Source organism: Apteryx mantelli, chromosome 2 (genome assembly GCF_036417845.1).
Source record: "Apteryx mantelli isolate bAptMan1 chromosome 2, bAptMan1.hap1, whole genome shotgun sequence".
Classification (NCBI taxonomy): Eukaryota; Metazoa; Chordata; class Aves; order Apterygiformes; family Apterygidae; genus Apteryx; species Apteryx mantelli.
Window position 1 is genome coordinate 152059312 of NC_089979.1, and position 20391 is coordinate 152079702.

The 20391-nt window shown below is 35.3% G+C and overlaps 1 protein-coding gene across 1 annotated transcript in view; it reads right to left on the reverse strand.

Moving 5' to 3' along the window:
- The window catches only part of ODAD2 (outer dynein arm docking complex subunit 2), a 96235-nt gene that overhangs the window by 67925 nt on the left and 7919 nt on the right, over positions 1 to 20391 (reverse strand). Inside the window, exons 7-9 of the mRNA XM_013949258.2 lie at positions 16249 to 16469; positions 14423 to 14545; positions 14073 to 14217 (exon numbers count right to left, since the gene is read on the reverse strand). Of these exons, the coding sequence (XP_013804712.2) occupies positions 14073 to 14217; positions 14423 to 14545; positions 16249 to 16469 (489 nt within the window). The remainder of the gene's footprint in view (positions 1 to 14072; positions 14218 to 14422; positions 14546 to 16248; positions 16470 to 20391) is intronic.

Genomic DNA, 20391 nt, shown 5'->3' on the forward strand with positions numbered 1-20391 from the left:
ATTAGTTCCTTAAAGAAATTACATTAAGAGCATAAAAGCAAATATCCTATTGAGGATGAAGAATATGAAGTGCAGAAAGAGATTAATCAAGCAAAATCATGAGCTTTTCAGTTCTCTGAAACTCAAGAAGCATACAGACAGTGAAGACAAGAACAAATGACTAAGAATGAAAATAAAAGAATAGCTCAAACATGTAAGGACACAAACCAAGATACAACTACCAAAGGACATACAACTGAAAAACATCATTTTGTTTGGTACATCAGTAATTATCAAGACCAAGAAAACTGTTAGTTGAGGTGCAAGCTTTCAAAAAATGTATGCGATAAGGCTAAAGCATTACAGGGCATTTTTATGCATTAGTCTTTACTATGCTCCAGTACTGTATACTTAATGTCAATGACGAGGAGGTAAACACTCTGCCTATGCTAAGGAGATAATTAGTCAGTGAGTACTTAGATAAATTAGATGTTTTCATAGTAGCTGAGCTTAATGAAATCCACTCTGTGATGCTGAGAGAATTGGCTGATGCAACGTCAGAGCCGTTAGTAATTTACTCTGAAAAATCACTGAGGAAAACGATGTTCCAAAAAACTGGGAAAGGTCAAACACAGTAGCTGTCTTTAAGGTGGGGTAAAAGATGAGTCAACAAATTTAAGACTAGCCTATTTAAACTGATTCCAAAATGGAATTGTCACGTACAAGCCATATCAAACAGCTCTAATTTTTCATCATGAAAAGACTTGTTCATATGGAAGAAGCAGCAAGTGACATATATATTAGCTTTACTTAAGGTTTCTGTCTCTCATAAAATTCTCCTAAGTTATGTATGGAAACAAGGCTAGCTGGAACTGATTGGAAAAATATATTCAGAGAGTAACTACCAACTGCTCACTGTCAAAATGGATAGATACATCAAGTGGGTTCCTCATCTGTGCCCTTGTTCAGACCATATGTTTCTTATTAATAGTCAAAATGATACAAATGATCCCAAGCCAGGAGAACAGCATTAGGCTCCAAAATCATCAAAAACAATTAAGGAAATCATCTGGAAAAAATAAGATGCAATTCCAAAAGGGCAAATTCAAAGTTTTAAACTTACTCAGGAAAAACCAGCTGTACAAATACAGGCCAAAGACCATGGTTAGTTTGCAGTACTACAGAAAAAAGATCTGGTATTAACAGTGGAGCACAATATAAATATTAGCCATCAATATCACAATGCTGTGGTAAAAAAAAAAAACAAAAAAACCCCCAAACTTGACAATGAGACTTATAAACAAGTTTGCAACCTGTAAGGCACAAGCAATCATCCTTCTGTTCAGCACTGATAAAGCCACAATTCCAGTACTACGTCCAGTTCTAGACACCATACTTCAGAAAAGCTGTTGGCTAACTCAGCAGAGACCAGAGCAGGACAGCAAAATATCTGAAAAGTATGGTCTACAAAGAAAAACTGAAGGAACCAAAGTTGCTTATTCTAGAGATGGAGAGAGTAAAGAGGTGAAAAGAACAGCTATGCAGATAGCCATTTGTTCTCCATGTCCATTGTGGATAAGACAAGAAGTCGGGGTAACAAGGCTGATTTATGATGGACATTAGAAAAACTTTCTAATGACAAGGATATTTAAATTCTAATTTAATATGTTAATTATATTAAAATATTAAATATTTTAATTATATTGAAGAGGAATAATGAAACCAGCATCACAAGAAAGAAAAACTACAGAAATACCTGTCAAGACGACACACAGAAAGTTGATCCTTTTCTGGAGGGAAACAGGGGGAGTAAATGACCTCCTGCTTTCTGCTCTAGCCCCGTTTTCTGTTATTTTTTTCCCAGAAACTTCTATTACAATTTTTTTTAATATAAAATGTTTTTGATTAGATACTTCCTTCTCTTCTTTAAAAAACGAAAATGATTGATCCACAATAGTGCTGAAGTAAAAACATAACAGACAGATATCCTAATAAAACATACAGACTTAAGACTTGAATATCACATGTCCCATCTTAAGTAAAAGCCACACTAGTCAATATAAGGCTTTAAAATACGAAACCATGGTCTCAGTTCAGTAAGGCTAGGGAAGAAAGATGTAAAATTTCCTCTAGAGTCACCTCTGTAAAGGGTAAACTGCATTAAAGCTTTTGCAGATGTTCTGCCAGCAGGCGGAAACATTAGCTTTTCAGACAGTTGAAGCTGTAAAGGAGCTGCACAGGAGACCTATGGACTATCTAACCTGAATTTTTGCATCTAGTACAGTCCACATTATGGCATGCATTGCCCTGTTCCTTCTGTTTGAACCCTCCAACACATATGTGGTATAACTACACCATTTGACCGGTACGATAGGGTTTTACATATATCTTTCTCTTGCAGACACCTGTATCAAAGATTAGAATTGCCATAACTGTGACTAGAGGAGGGACAGTTTAAAGAGGAAGGCATTATAGCTGGACTCAGGATAGCAGAGGTCCTCTTGAGACCCTTGACAGAATGCCTGTGTGCTACTGGCCAAGTTACTCCTCCCAGTATTTTTGTTCCCCACTTTCAACTAATACCTAAGGCACTACTGGAGTAAAAATAAATGTACTAATAAGACTATAAACAAACTGGTTCCAAATGTGTTGCCCAGTTCATAGAAAAATGTACATATATGCATGGAAAATACAGATGTAACAATTAATTCATAGGGCTTTTCAGTTTCCTGAGAGACAGCAAGACTAAATAAAATGAAAATTATACAATTTTTGGGCTGCAAACATCTCCATAAATATTCAGAGTTATTTTATTAATTTATATAATTTGTACGTGGATAAGAGTGAATAAGACTGAATGCAATCAGAAAATGAAATATTATTTCATACTGAAAGGGCAAAGTCAAGGATTTTTCTTGTTGTTTAGGTCCATGGCTGAAGTTTAATTTGTCATAGTAAAAGTGCATTTTATTTACACTTTTAAGTAAATAAGTACTGGATAGATACTGTAAAGTGAATGTCTATTATAGTGTGCCTATGACTGAACAACAGGAAAGAAAACTGCTACTTGTGGCTGGTATTGTCATTTTTATGCATAATAAAACCATAGTTTTCATCATTAGTATATATATCTAAATGGCAAATATAATATACTTGAAAAAATTAAGACTGAATATACCAAGTCAATATATATTTAGGAAATGCTGAACAGACCAAACTTAATTGTGATATCCGAAAGAAAGCAGGTCAAATTGACCCTCAGTATTATATCAGAAATTATTTAATTAACATTCATTAATGGAATGAAACAATTCCTAGAACAATAATATTGTTTAAACGGATCCTAAGCCGAAAATATTATTAAAATATTTGCTATTTCTATAAAGCAAGAAAGACAAAATAAGTAGTAAAGTATAAAATGGAATTCTTAATTTGCACCATTGTAACATTTTGATTTTCTGTTGAACTAGACTCTCTTAAATCACAGATCATGCATTTTGTAATTTACTGTTGGAAAATATTTCTAAATTTAAATTTTGATAAAGTTTAATGAAAGACTGAGTATTGCAGCATGTATTAATATGCTTCAGCAAGGCAATTTTTCTATGCTAGTAAATCCCTAAACACTCTGGGTTTTGTTTTGGTTTAAAAACTAGTTCAAATTTTTCATTTTAGTTTGTAAAACATGCAAGCTGCAACTTGTTAGAGATGAGTTATGGACAAGTGTAACTGAGTTATGGAACCATTTCCTGCCCCTTTTCCTGAATCTTCTGGAGTTCTTGGGCTATGGCCTGACTGTATTTAAACCATACAGATTAATATAAAGCCAGTGGAAAATCATGGGCATCACAAAGTCAGAGAATCAAAAATATTCACATTGGACTACAAGTTTTAGTGCACAGGAGCTGCAGGGTTTTAGTTGCAGATTAATCACCTGGCCCTGACCCTATGTCTCAGTGGCAGAAGTGAGATATATGTTAGGACACAATGAGTTCAAATTGCTATCGTATTTTATGAAATTGAAAAGAAATGAGTTTTCAAACAAAAGAACAGTTCTATTATTTTCTGAGTGAACCAGAAGGTTGTGTTAGGCAGCTGTTGATTTCCTGTTGAAAACTCTTCCAAGACAGGTATCTATTTTGTTAGCTATCCTGATATATAATAAATGAATTCTCTTATAAAGAAGATAAAAGCCAATGCAGCTCATGTGCAAACATATGAGCTTTTACTTAATTGGACTAGGAGTAGTTGAATGTTTTCCTCAGAAACTTCTCAAACCTGAGTTTGAGAGAACTGAAATGCTAAACAAAAAAAAAAAGCATTTGGGATGCCAGAAAACCTGGCAAAGGTAATATATAATATTTTAACAATGCAAGGTCATCCTCTTCTCATTTCAGCAGTTTTCAGTTTAGGAGTGTATTTGTTACTCAGTTGCATCTGGACAATTTTATAAAGACAAAGTATCACAATGTTTTCAAACCTGGATAAATTTGGAGAGAAAAATAAAATAGACTATAATGTGGACAACAAGCTCCCAATACCACTGTGATTTCTAGATCAGATTACTGTAATGCATGAAATGAGAGGATACTTTACAGCCCACTCCCTGAGGGGCTGAAAGGACAGTGCAGCATGAGGTGATGAAAAAATAGAGAGTTGTGCAGAGTCAGTAGTCTGCTGAAACACTTTTGAAGAACTGGAAGCAAGACAAACCTACAGGATGGTGATTACATGCATACTATCTATGCGAACAAAGCTCAAGCACAGTCACTCAGTCAGTTAGGCCGAAGCTAGAGTGTAGGTATCTAGCAGAGTAGGTAAAGTTGATGAGGTGACTCTCCTGTTAGTTGAGGAGTGCCAATTAGTTTGTAAGACTGTTACCAAAAAGGCCGATTTTGGAAAAAACCTCCAAGGAAGAAGGCAAAACAAGGCAAAAAAGCATGCAAACCCTGAATTTCCAGATACTTAAAGAATCTGCAGTATGAATAGGCCTTTAAAAAGACTACTTTATAGTACACTGACTGAAGACTTCAAATGCACAGGACTTGGAAAGGGGAGTCATCTAACTAAATTCACACATCTATAGCCATCCTACATTCCTGTTAACTGAGATCAAATCAGCAGACAATGAAGTTTAGAACATGATCCATCTCACTCTGCATTAAATGCTTAAACGGCAGATGAATCACACCCTGAAAGTGCCCATTCTTTCCATGCGTGATACCAGTAGCCTACGATGCCCAGCTCAACTACAAATGTCTACATTGTTTACATTCAGAGCTAGGTGAGATGAATCCCAACCTAGGTACCTGACTTTTGGCTTGAAGAAGAAAGGTACACTTGAAGAAGAAAGGACTTGAAGAAGAAAGGTACAGCCCTCTCCCTACCTCTGGTCACTTCATCTGAGGAAAGAAATATGAATATATATTTTTACAAAGAACATGCAGAAATTATCAGGAAATGAGGACTGAATGAGAAAGTCAAAAGGGGTTAGGAGGAAGTTAAAAAAAAGAAGCAGCCCACACAAACAGCAGTACTGTTTTTTCACTTAGTGGTGATGCTTGTAAATCCTGACTGCAGACTTGGAGATGTGATATACACTGCCTATAATATATACATGTACTAGTGGCCTTGTGTGATGTCAGACCTGCCCAAGCAATTTTGATTTTGCATAGTGCTTGGCTCAAAAAGACGATAGAAACCTTAATGTTATTACAGCTATTTTATTTTACTTTTATGGATCCAAGTCGTTTGGGACACAGGTGGAACTGAATCTGTGGAGAAAATCAATGAGGTTGAACTAGGAAGGACCTGTGCTTGTACAGACTACTGTAAAACCAGCAAGCAGTTGAGCTTGCATAAGCACTGGGCAGCCAAAATAGACAACATGATTTGAAACCAGCCAAAAAAGTTTTTGCAAGAAAAACTAAGTGATACCAATAGTGTATGAAAATATATGAGAAAAATGCTCTCGGGAGAAATAAAAAAACCTTAACAATGAGCTTAATGAGTGCATAGGAAAAATGGAGATATAGATGAGGACATGGCTGAAGCATCTCTTACAGGCATGCTTTTGAAACAACTGTGTATATAGTAAGCCGTGACTTGTGATTAAATTTAGCCTAAATCCAATATGGAACCTTAAAACCAATGAAAATGCCTTTATCACTTCTTAAAAGTCTTGGTAGCTTTCAGAAACAATCATGTTTGAATTCTTTAGCAAAATCAACAATTCTACTTCAGGATTATAATGCTGAAAGTCAAACTGAGACGGCTGTGGCAATTACAGTTATTTAAGGCAAGTATGTTAGAAATACTGTAGTTATGGTGTCAGAACAATATCACATTTATCTATACAACATAATTACTTTTACAATATAATATAATCCCACAGAAAGGGAAGAATCAAACTTCACTTATTTTGCATTCTCTCCCTGTGTCCTTGTATTTTGATAGGTCATCTTCTCTTTCTTATTTTTGTTGAATGGTACCTTTTTGCTGTTTTTCATTTTATTTCTGTGTTGCCCTTCACTTCATCAGCTATGAAACAATTATGAGTGGGTGACCCTCAGAACATTAAGTAAACCTCCACTAAGCATAAATTCATCAGAATTAGTGTTAATGGTCAAAAATCAACTGGTAGTTATTTGCTTCATATGTCTCTTGTGATGAGGAAGGATTGTTTGTACAGTATTTTGAGGAGAGAGCTATGCAAGTTCTTTAGAGTTGCCAATTACAATAATAATTTGAGAGTTCATCATTTGCCAGCATGTCCAGTAAATTTACTCAGTAAATTTATCACAGAATGATTTCTCTTTCATGATCAGCACTGGCTAGGCTGTTAAAAATACATATCTTAACTATAATAAAATACAGTTTTTTCCAGATTTTTATACCATTCTTCCATTTGTCAGCAATCACATTCTTTACAGGAATTAAAAAAAAAATCTTGTCTAATATTAGAGGATGGGGAAAAAAAGACTTTTGCAAACAGTGGAGAAGAGAATAATATAAAGAGGTCAGATTATCTGCCAAGGCTGCCAGGTTAACCAAACACGTGCCTAGAAATACTAGCAGGTGGCACATGATTATGTCTCATATATTTGTTACTTTCTGAAAAATAACAGCCTGCCACTTAGCCAACTACAGCAAAACTCTTTTTTCATCTTGATCTTTCAGTTTCAGTTGAACTACCTCATTCATATTCCCCCAACATATACTTTCATAAGGGAATAGGAAGGGTTTATTGCTAGACACTGTACTAATTAAAGGTCAGCAAAATTATCTGCAAGGCTGATCAGTCTTGAAAAAATGCACACTGCACTGGCAAAATTATTTTATATACTAAATTTTATAATATACACTTATTTTGTATTTAAAAGCTATTCCACTAAAATATTATTGCATCCAAGTCTTGCTAATGTGATATTATAAAGAAAATAGTTAACTGTTTTCCACAGACAGCAGAAAAATTAGTATTATGAACAATGTATCTCCATACAGATGAGATATTTTTGCTACTCCTACTAGATTCTAACATTTGCCTGTATTACACATATAGGGCCAAATTTCAAGATTACAGATCAATTGCATTTATAATTTTGCACAAAAAATAATTTCTAATTTGGTTACATATCTATCCAAATCCATACCTTCTATATTGATCACTGAAGTATCAAATTATAGTTGCAAAGTTCTATCTACCAGTAGCTCTTTCTGGGAAAATGGAAGCCAAGTCAAGGGCTACAGAGTTCTTCACAATTTGTATTTTCACTTCTCTATGCAGTTTGATTTTCAGGGATATGCTAAAACACCAGAGGGTTTAGATTTTTCTACAGTCACCACAAGACTTCTAAGCACTATTACAATGTGTAAAATAAACAAACAATTTGTACTTCAATGGGTACACTGTAACACTAATGCTATTTTTCTTGTCTTACAAAAATTAAAGTATCTTTTTATATGATTTCACTTTAAGTGCATTAGTATTTAAAGACTCATTTTATTCCTTGGGCTAATAGGTTCATGTCTCTTTTGAAGTTCTGCATTTAAAAATAAAAAAAAATTACTTTTCTGCTAATCCTGAAATACACATGATATCCTAATCCATACACAGTTTATGAAATTAATTTAAAATTTTATAATGAGTGCTAATGTAACCTCAATAATTTGGAACATTTCTGTCACCATCGTGACTTAAAAAAAACCTATACTTTTCCATTATGCAGTTAAAAAAATACTCAGTCTGCCCTCTATTTCACACAAATCTTGAAAAAAATCTGTAAGCCACAACATTGTCTTCCCCAGTGCCATAAATTTATACTTGGTTCATATAAAAGAGTTGCCGTATACACCACCTGTTAAACTGCAGAGGGCTGAGAATGCTACATAACAAACACTCTTTAGCTAATCTTTCATTTGTACAAGAAAATAAACACATGTTTGAAGGGCTGGATGTTTCCTATAGGGCAAATTCCATGAGGAAATTTCAGATATCTAAAACCTTAGACCTCAGATATGACAAGCTTCATCTTGGAGATAAACTGTGACTGACTTGATATTAATAAATACCAGTGTAGCGTGCAAGTAGTTGCTCACTGCCGCTTACTCCTTCCCCTCCGAGTTGAGAAATATCACTTCTCAAATCCTGTACACAGGGTGCAAAAGAACTCCCCCCCCCCCCGATATTTAAGATCGTGGTGTTTGAATGTTCTGAAATGTACTTCTTTTCTGCAATAATCTGAACCTTGCTTGTCCCCACACTCCTATCTTTCATACAGACATGCATTTCCTGCACTCTGTTTTGCCCCAAGCCCTTGAATTTCAACCTCCAGATGTCTTCCCATCCTTTTCTGGGGAATACAGCTAGTCCATACTGTTTATCAACAATGTCTAGGTGAACCTCTCATCTGAAATCCTGCACCTTAGCTCCTGGCAGAGCCTCCCTGCCTCTTTTCACTGTCTGTATTTCTTCCCCAAGAGTCCTGATGCCCTCCAGGTACAAAGAGCTCAACAAGGGGAACCACTATTCCTTCCTGCAGGTCAGCCTACAGCTGCATTTCCCTAACTGATAAATCTGGGCTCCCTGAGATGAGAAAATAAATCCTGCCTGTGGTGCAGCAGCAACAATACATCCTTCTGCCTCAGCTTCCCCTCCACCACTGCTACCCAGCACCCGGGCATGTGGGTAGCCAGGAGCCTGTGTTCAAGGCCGTACTGGGGACACTTCCTCCCTAGCTCCTGGGCAGCACCACAGCCTCTCTCCAGCTCCGGCACCTGGCACAAGATAGAAACAACTGGGGAGAGTCACCAGGTTTGTTCAACACCCGAGACCTTGGAGTAGAAAGAAACACAATTCTGTTGGCAATGAATGAGGTAGGACTGGGGTTATTTTAAACAGTTGCCAAATTAATGGATATCTTATATGAGGTGTGAAACTTGACTGGTTTCACTAATATACTCCTGAAATGTTGCCAAAAGTAGAATGACTTTCCAGGTAAGAAACTGAAGGAGGAATACTGTAACTAACACAGTCCTGCAGAACTCTACCCAGAGCTCACTGGTGCAGGACAGTACATAAATCACACCCATACAGGGAACCAAAACTGAGCAGCACAAGGGCTTAAAGGATTAAAGACTTATCCTGGAGATTGGAGTTATTCCTGGTGCAGTCACTAGCCCCAATTCACCTCTTAACATCTTAAAACTAGCAATAATCAGTGCTCAAAAGAAGGCAGCACAAAGCATTGTGCTCAGTTCTAACCATTTTTTTTCCTTTTTTTTTTAAATTCTCTGTGAACAGCTTCAGAACCCCAGTTCTTTAGGCAAAGCTTTACTTTCTGAAGCCAAAAGGAACTCAGTGGGACTTGCTGCTTAGCGCAGAAGATAAATAAAATCCATCACCTGTTGTGAAGCAGTGGATCCTGACAGAGCCTTGTCTCTGACAGATATAGGATGCTTCCTATCAGTGCTGCTATGATAAATACAGAAGTAGGTGGGTAAATTCATCTGTATGTGGCCCAGGGCTAGCAGTATGATGTCAGTTTGCTGGTGCAATGGTCTCCTGTGGCCCAGGTCTCCTGACTATCCACACTGCAGGCAAGATAGCTTGTTCCACAGTGACAATCTTGTCCATTTTAGAAGTTGGCAAACTCAGTTTACCTCTCTTTAACTTTGCCTAAAATCAGCTTAACCAACAGTGCTGAAGAAACTCAGCTGACACTGGAAAATGCTTCCTGGAACTCGCTGTAATACTAGTGCAACCATCCCTGTCTGCAGAAAGAAACTAGGAGCTCATGCCTTATCCAGAGGCAAGATGCTACTGCGGATGACTGGCTGCACCTTCCTTCTGTGGGAAGCAACAACCCAAGACTTTCAGAAAGTTCACAACTCTCACATCCCACTCCCTGCATACATACTTCAAGTATGAGCAAGATCACCTTTTGTAAAGTGGTCACCTACTTGCATATAATTATTATCATTAGTATTGCTCAAAACAACCCGATTAGTCTATCCAAGCCATTTCATAGCTTTAAAAAGAATTAACATAATATAACACGAGGTGGTATTTCATTCTAGATCAGAGGGCATTCAACTCCTTCTAATGGACTCTTGATCTAATTCTCACTTAAACTAATTTCCCTTGACACACCACATTGTGTATTTATTTATTTGTTTATTTAACAATTTACACCTATTTTCACACTATTGTAACGCTGTAAAGGAGCTCAGTATAGCACACTGTTGTAATGCTGTAAAGGAGCTCAGTGTACACGAAATGTAATTCAGCGCTGCTGTAGCATTGTCAGATCCAAATCAATGAACTGCACTGTTGCTAACTTTAATGACCTCATTGGTGTTTTCAAAGCCCATATCCTAAGTTTCATTAGACTTATATTTCTAAATACAGCCATCACACTAAGCTTGTAAGTCATGTAGGTGTTTTGTTTTGTTTTTAATTCTGCCTTTATTCTTGCTAGAATTTCTGACCATTATAGGAAGTAACAGAATTGAAGGAAAGTCATGTGGAAGACCACATCTGTCTATCTCAGCTCTGCAGTGAAGAGGATTCTGCACTGCTACCTGATGTTCCCCACTCACAGTAAAAAAGATCCTTGTAAGATATGCTCCCCTCACCCTATTCCTAAATTTTTTCATGTGCAAAATGCACTCCTTCCCCCAGAAATCTAATATTTAAGAGGCACTATTTTAATAAATACCATGAAATCTGAAACAGGCTCTCCTGAGTGGATCTCACTGTTATAAATATCAACACACCACTTTGTTTTAATTTCATCTACTACAGCCCCAAAAGATGCCTAACACAACACCTACACCAGTATCGCCGATCTCTCCTCTCTGACCGCTCTTAAGCCTATGGGGAGACATGGCAACAGCACACATGCTCTATCTTCTGTTTCAGAGGCCTGGGAAGTTTGAAGGTAGGACAAGGAGCCAGACCACAGAAGCAGCTGCTTCCCAGTGGAGCAATTCCAACATGGCTGCTCCTTCCCACGAAGGAGGGGAAATGGAGAAGGACAGGCAGTCAGACGGGAATTTCCCTGTGCACTCAGTTTTCTTCAGAAATGCATGAAGAGGTATACAAATACACTGTCTGCAGGCACAATTCACAGGACCTGGCAAGTTTGCTTTATACAAGGAGCAACTGTCTCCTAAATTTTAGTGACAATCTAACAGTGATATAAAACATAGATATCTTTCAGGTTTTATGGAAGTTTTGTGTTTGCAGGTTAATCTCTTACGCAGTCTTGCTGAACTGTGATTCACATTTACTTTAGCAGGCATTTAAAAATGTTTGCACCTACATAACATTATATTTTCTAACTTTGTATCTGACACAGCTATTATTTAAGGCATTTTATTCAATTTTTAAGACGTGCATACAATGTATTCAATCTTTGAAGATACTCAAGCCCCCCACAATTTGTTCTTCTATATAAATACATTTGTAGATACTTAAATATCACAGTCGTATATATATTTTCTCTTATGTTGCATGTGTCATGAACACTTGACTACATGAACAACAAGAATGCCAAAAAATCTCCTAAGTCTGGCCAGAGCTGCAGTATTTGTACTTGAATTAAAATTAATTCCATGTGCAAGTTAAAGTAGCACTCCATCAATAAAGCATTTCAACCACTGTCTGTGGTATGGCACTGAGGCATCTCTCTTCAGTATTATCTGACACTAGGGATTTCTTGCTTTATGTAGCTAAGAATCACTAGTGAAGTATTATATCTTTAAGTACTCCTTTGTTCACTTATATCTAATATAGAGAACTATTGAAAGACTTGGGTGTACATGCATACATAAACAAACATTCATTTGAATTTTCATAACAAAACTATTTTTTACATGATGGACTTCTGTATTATAAACACTTCTTTTCAAGTACTCACAATTTGATCAAATTCTTTCTCATTCTAGTTCTAAGCCCTTAAGTACTTTTGCTTGTTGACAGCCTGAACAAAATATATTAATTTCTAAAAGAGAAGCATAAAAAATGTATTTTTCAATTTACCATTCTCACACTTTACTCTAAATAGCCTCATGCAATTGTAGACTTGTTTCCATATTGAAGCATGTTCAGTAGTAAAATCTAAACATGACTGTATTAAGGATCTAAGCAGGAGAGATGACTTGAGAATTAGATAATCAGGAGCGAAGAGCCTTATCTGTAAAGAGGTTGGTCCATAGATAGACCATTGAAAAGATTTCTGGGAGTTCATCAACAGCAACGAATTCCAAGTATCCTCCCTAGGAGGACCTCAGGTATTTACTAAAAAGCAGCATGGTTATTTCTCTCAACTCTCAGGAAAGTGCAAAGGAAGAGGTGATCCACAAAACAGACAGAGTTGAGCCATCAGCAGATTGAAAGTTTTGAAAGCAACACCTTGAACTGTAATTACAGGCACACAGAAACAAGTGTATCATGCAAAGTGTACATGTAATGTGCTTAGCATTAGGCAACAGCTGAGCAAGTAAGATGCTGAAGGTTATACCAGATTAAACTTGCAAAGGGGTCTTTCAGCACAGCCCAAATGACACGAATAAAAACCTCCAACCTAAAAATGTCAAGGCATAATGAACCATAGAGAGATTCATATTATCCATGCATTTTTATTTCTCTTTGGCTACAACCACTGCCATAGGTCCCACATACACTAACTAAGCAACAGCAGTGAGAGTGGATTAAAAACTGTTTAACAGACAGAAGGAGTTATTCTACTACAATGGTCAAAAGATGGGAAGGAGCCAAAGCTTTGCTTACTCCTCACTAGTATTTCTGCCGCACCTAATGCCAGCACAGTCATTATATCAGTGGGATGTATATACTGTGTAGCTGTACTCAAAAACCCAAATAATCCAGTGCTTTTATTAGTAACTTATGTTACTTAAATTCCAGTACAAACTTGTAAAGGAATTTCTCCTGAGGGAAAAACATAATTATTTTTAAAGTTTTCCAGAATATTAGAGAGCTTTTTTAAAAGTATGTCAGATATACAGAATTATAAACATCTATATTTATATGCTCCAAAAGATTTTCAACAAGTCTATGTAAAAAACTTTTTTTTTGTTTTAGAGGCTGCCTATTTATCATACATTTTCCTGTCCACTAACAGCATCTATCCAGACACAAGATCACATTAGAATTATTTCAGTCATGCATTAATCACAGTTGATGAAAGACTTTAGGCAAGTATTCAGTTTTAATAAAAACTCTTGAAAGTTATTATCCACATAAAAAATATCTTGGAAAGTTTCACCCAAAAAGCAAACCAGAAACCCAATAATTAATAAAGAAATTATACCATTTTAAGTTTTAAATAACACTGAACAGATGGCTTAATCTAAAGGTCTCTATAAGCCAAAAATAGCAGATAAAAAAATGCAGGAGAAAAGAGTGGGTGATAGGAAAGTCCACAGTTCCAGGATTTGAACATATTACATAGCAGGGCTATTGTAAAATATATTGAAGGGTGGAAAGGATGAGGAGTTTGTTTGTTGCCCTGGGATGTAGAGGGGCAAGAGTGGCATTTTTATAACATTTATTAAAGCATCTAATTTACCTTTAGATACTTCACAAGTTTCTGAATTTGCCAGTATTCTGATGGTAAATCAGTGATTCCTTCCTGGTGACGTTCAGGCTGTTCTTCATCTTCCTCAGTCTCTGAGGAACTTTCACTAACTTCTTTACACTTTTCTGACGTTTTACTAAAAATAAATAAAGAGCATCACCCCCTTTACCAGATATGAACTAATATGAACAAATACATCTAAAACTGATATGACATCATCTCCTAATAACAGTAGCAGAAAAATACTAGTAATTATCATTACCAAATACTATGTATGGTGACAATTATTGTAGGTATTGGAAATGAAAGAAATTGAAGCAAAAGAAAAAAAAAAAGCATACCATTTTGAAGCTGGTTGTATTTTAACAGATTCAGGAGAAATGCTAGTGGTTTTCTTTTTGATTTTTTTAGACACAGTACCTCTCCTCCTTTCTTCTTCAATGTCTTTTTTTGTAGCTTTGTCACTAAAATATTTCAAAAAAAAAAAATTATTATTCTACATATATAGCCAAAATATTATGATTGGACACACATTATATCAGTATATAAGAGCTTATGAACCTGAACAATGAACTTAATTAACAGAAAAGTATGCTGTGTCTTAAGTGACTAATTTTGCTATACTAAAATTAGTGGAATATTAGAAAATATATATTATGCTGACCTGTATGTAATACAAGAATAAAAAATGAATATACGAAGTCAGATTGTCACAGGCCCATCTATCCTTGGATACCATTTCCAACCATGAGCAATGGCAGCTATCTAGGGAAGAGTATAAGAACAACAGAAGAATATAGTAATTTTTCTTCCAGAATATTCTTCAGGAAATTGTGGTTCAGGGACTTCCTGAGTGTCCTTGCATTACCAGTTTTAGATGGATTTTTCTTCCCTGAATTTGTACGGTTGCTTTTTGGACTCACATAAGCTAAATACCTTTGATGTTCTGTGACAAAGAATTTTAGAACTTAACTATGTGTTGCGTGAAGAAGTATTTCCCTTTGTTCTGAACCTTCCTTGTCTGCTCATTCCATTTGATGCACCTTGTTCTTGTATTATAAGACACAGTGAACAACTGTTCCCTGTTCAACTTCTCTAGTCATTATTTTTTATCTCTATTTTATCTTCTCCCAGTCATCTTTTTCCCAGCAGAAGAGTTCTAGTTTGTCCACTGAGCTGTTCCATAGTTTTCATCTTGCTCTCCTCAAATTCCAAGAGGATTCCAGGCCTAGTTGGGTACAATCTCTGGTGACGTCTTGTCCTTAATTTAGAATGTTTTGAAAATTAAATGTCCTTTTGAGCCTGGACTAGTCATACTATCCCAACCACAACAGTAAAAGAGAAGAATACTCATGATTTGTGTATGAGATTATGATTAGACTCAATTTCACTACATCTAGGCTCTGACAACGTCCTGGAAGAAGAAAGGTTCTCGTCCCTAGACTACCACATTTTTGTATCTGATGACTCTAGGTTACATCCAAAAACTCTTAAAATGTCTTTTGCAATATGCCAACATCCTAAGCTTGATAGGATATTGACTTCTTTTGCAGGATGACCACCAAAGCCTTTCTCCATTCTCCTTCTTTCTCCATTAACACTTGAAATCGAACAAGATTTGGATTTCAGAAGAGGAATCTATTAATATCCAATATATATAAACTCTATTTTTGGTGTCCAAATGTTGAGATAGTCTCATTAGTGAACACTGTTGTTGGGCAGAGTTAGAAAAGTGGCTCATAGGACTTTGAAATGCTAAAAATTGGTATTGTAAGAGTCACCCTACTTTTCCATCCTGGATCTCTTTTGCCTTCCTCAGAAAGTGTTGTTTAGATAAGACTGTCTATTCTTTGTTGCCTTAAAGGGCACTTTACATTAAAAATATGACAATATGACTGTCCTGGAGGATCAAGCACCGCAGATTGTTGCAAAATATTGCCCTGCCTTGTCTTGCTGCTGAAATGACACAACATAGCAAAAGTTGTTGCATGACAGAAAATGACTGTGAGAAATTAATTTGCTAGTCAATACTCTTTCTTTAAAATCTGCATATAGTAGACTTTGCTTTATTGTTCTTAAGATAATAATACAAACCTATAACATGCATACCAATCATTAGCACGGGTTAGAGAAATCCTTGGGAAAATTCAGTTATAAAGAAAACTACCTATGGATAGCAGAACGCACAATATTCTTCCACTTCAGAGATGGTTCTAATTTTTTGCTGTCAATGGACTTGCTTTTCGCAGAAGAACCTTTCATCTTCTCATATACATTCTTTTCTGTATAATCATAAGGCTTCTGGGATTGGCCAGAGTCCTCAGCATCAATTACTTCCATATGCTGATAATACTTTTCAGACTCTGGTTCTTTAAAAAAGCTATATTCCTAATAAAAGAAAGAGACATGATTTGTCATTCATAGTGCTGTATGAATAATACATATTAAAATAATAAGTTATACAAAAATTTACAGGATGCAGTCCTTAACAATTCTATGTATTAGATGTAGAATTAGATTTTAGGCATAAAATTAGATTGCCTCTAAAAGAATGAAACATTCAGATTAATCTGAAAATTCCTATGAAAATTCCTAAAAATAGCTGTTGCCGTATGCAAATTAAAATGTTTTGAGAAATAAATGAACAAGCTAAATTTGGAACTTTGTGAACATACTTGAATTTGGGGTGTTGTTCAATTTCTAATAAGTGGAATAATTTGTGACACAATCAATTTCATAAAACCTAACTCCAAATGAGTTTTAAGATTTAGTATTTTAAACTCATTCTGCTTTCAATGGACTATTTATATAAAAGCTATTTCCCTGCACAAAGGATTTACAGTTTTTTACACAAAAATCCCGCAAAAAATAATGAACATAAAATTGCAAATAGGGTATGATAAACTGCTAGACTTTATTTCCAAGTAATTTAATTTGATATAGTTTAGAATTAATATAAACATACTCCATTTCTGTTTTTTCATCTTTTGTCTCTCAGGAGAAGACATTGGTGATCCACTCACATACAAGAATGGATTTGAGTAGCACCTACTGAACCTTCCACTTTCTCTCTGGTACCATGGCTGATCAAAAATATCCAGAAGAGAAAAGCCTCTTGTCAACTCTTATTCTCCATTAGAACGTATTCAATTTTTACAGGAAAGATGGCTTATGATCATTACTTCTCCTTCTTAATATTATTGCAGCTGTCACTACCAGATAGGTGAAGACATTCCCTTACATAATCTGATTCAAGGCGATTTTAAGGAGACTGTCACAGTATGGTCTGTCTTTGATTAGTTTCTGATGAGAATCAGCTGTTCCAGGCTTGTTGATCCAACAGTCTAATCGTAAACTAGCTCATGTTAATTCTCTCAATCTAAAAATGTAGTCTAGACAAGACAATTTAACATGCTAAACTAGTCACATCCCTGGGGAATTGATGCTGTAGCTTGACCAGCTTAGCACGTTAAAGCGTATGTGTGTCCTACAGCTACTACACAGCAACACAGCAATTCTAAATGTTAACTTAAACAAGGTCAATAAGATATTATAAAAGTTAATTATGCAATATGTACCAATAAGATATTGTAAAAGTCAACTAGTTATGTTATATACATGTACAGTAATGAGCTCTTTGAAGCTATTCCTCCCCCCAGAAAATAAATCAAAAATATCTCCAGCCATAATTCATTTCATACAGGCAAACTTGAGAATATGGTTAAAAAAAAGTCAACATTTTTGGAACTTCTGAATTAGATTTTATTTATCACACTGCTGAGATGATGGGAATATTCACTTATTCAGGCAATAGCAATGCCAAATTTCTTTGTATACATAAATATAAAAACTTTCCATTAATTAATAGTTCTTATAAAAAGATGAAATTCTGAGAACCTGCCTCTATACATCAGCAGCAATTACTATCTTCTTACATTCTCTATTATTTCTGTTTTTCAGAGTTCCCGAGTGGAGCTGATTTTCCTTTAAATGTACTACAGTATTAACTACAGTTATTAACTTGTTTAAATTCTAGACTTAGAATGTAAAATCTACTAAACAAGCTCTTAAACAGGGCAATATGATATGATATTCTTAATCCATTAAAATAGTATAATTTAAGCTCCATGGTATACACTTATTTGAAGTCAGGGAATACAGAACAAGTGGTTTATATGACAATTGAAGGAAAACAGCACAAGTTCTATTTATTTACTCTTATTTAATAAGTATAAACATTTCTTTAATAGCAGAGCACAAAAACAATAAAGGCATATGTTTTATTTAACATCTGCATTAACTTTTAGAATTAGAACTGTAAAATTATTTTTAAAATTATATATTTCATATATCTATGTATATGTATACTATACATATTTTACCTTTCACGATTATCAAATGAAGCCAAACCACTTTGAAAACACATTTAAACAGTAATTATGGCTAAAAGCTTTCATACCCTGTCATATTTATGAAATGTAAATCAACATGTAGATAGAACTTTAAACAAATATTTGTGTATGGGCTAAGTAAAATACATTTTAGAACTTATTACATTATGTTATTTTCAAACAGAACAACCTAGAAGTTTAATTCCACTGCCCTTAATGTAAACTACTGTATTTATGCATACAATTTGAAATGCTTTGTTCTTTCAGAACTGTCAAACATCCGTATCTCCAAAAAAGTAAATATCAGCCCTACATCCCAGAAAATCAGACCAAAAGCAAGGGAAAATTTCTCTGTTAATTACTTGCTCTTTGCAATAATTAATGTTGCATATAAATAATCACAATTAAAAGTTTTGACAGGTTTTAGTCTGTAATGAATATTACCACCAAGTTATAAACCTGTTAGAATCATGTTATAAATCTGAAGAAAGAATTTTTAACAAAAATGATGAAACAACTGTCATTGTAGTGACACTACAAGATTCTGTTGTAATAGACAAACTATGATGCTCCTTACTCTAGATAATGTAGAGTTCTAAATAAAAGCCAAAGACACTTGCATTTTAGCCTGACTGAAGCCTGGTGGCAACACATGCTATGTGAGCTGGAAGCATACCTATCAGCTCTGACATTTAAATCAGACAGTTCTCGTAAAAAAGTGGAGCTTTTATTTATATTTGGGTCACAAAGAATGAAGATAAAAATTTAAGTGGTTTTGATTTCAGAAAAGTATTACCACAGAAGGTTGACCTTTTCTATGAGGATATCATATTTTCCTGCTTTAACATTTCTAGTGCTCCATAAAGAATAATATCAGATGAGGAGAACTTTTTATGCAAAATTAGAAGCTGATCTCACATATTGGATCAAGTCTCATATTACTTTATGACAGAATGATAACCAAAATGTTGTATTATTTGCTTTCAAATACAACAAATATTGTAAAAATCCTGTGTTTTATGATTCCAAAATGTAAACAGTTATTAATAACATTAAAATTCAAAATTCTTAAGTATTATGAAGATTAATATTAATAGCATATATCAAGTGTCACATTCCATATAAGCATTCTAACTTTGCTCTTCCTTTGCTTTCTATTTAACCTAGAAAACTTTTATATACTTATGACACTAGTTCATCCCTATATTCCTTTTCATTTTTCGTTTTGTCTTTGGACTGAGTCTTGCCAAAATATGCTAAGCTTAGGCCCAGTTGAATCCAAATCACCAGTACTGAATTGTATAAGGCTTTGGGATACACTGTTTTCCAGTGGAGCTCTATCCTGCAGTAGTGAGAATTCAGGACAATTCCTGGGGGCAGGTATGTTTGTAAAGTTCCAGTGCAGCTATGCTACCAAAAAAGTTGGCCATACAGTCATGGATCAGGGGTACAAGCCCTCTCCATGAATAACTCCAACCTTTTAGAGAGATCCAGGGATCTCCAAGCTTTTTTAAGCAGATACTAGGACTCACACCATGGGGCTTTCTTTTCTCTTAACCACACATCAATTTTTTTTTGTGATAGAAAAGGGAAATTCAGCCTATTATTTCCAGAGAAACAAAAGCTGGGGAAAGTTATATTTTTTTAGAGCACTGAGCACAAATGAATGTGTTATCAAGGAATACCTGGTAGCTTAGGTGGGCTATTATAACAGGTTAACAGTTGTTACTTAATAAGGCTTGTATCTCCAGTCTCACTACAGGAGGACTAAGCCTCACTGAAGCCCAGACTAACCTCACACAAGGTTTAGACACACCACCAGATAAAGTCTGTAATGACAGTTCTTCTTCTTGTGCAACTATCTGAACACAAACTGGCCACTACTGCACTTGCAATTACAATTACATTGCAATTAACAG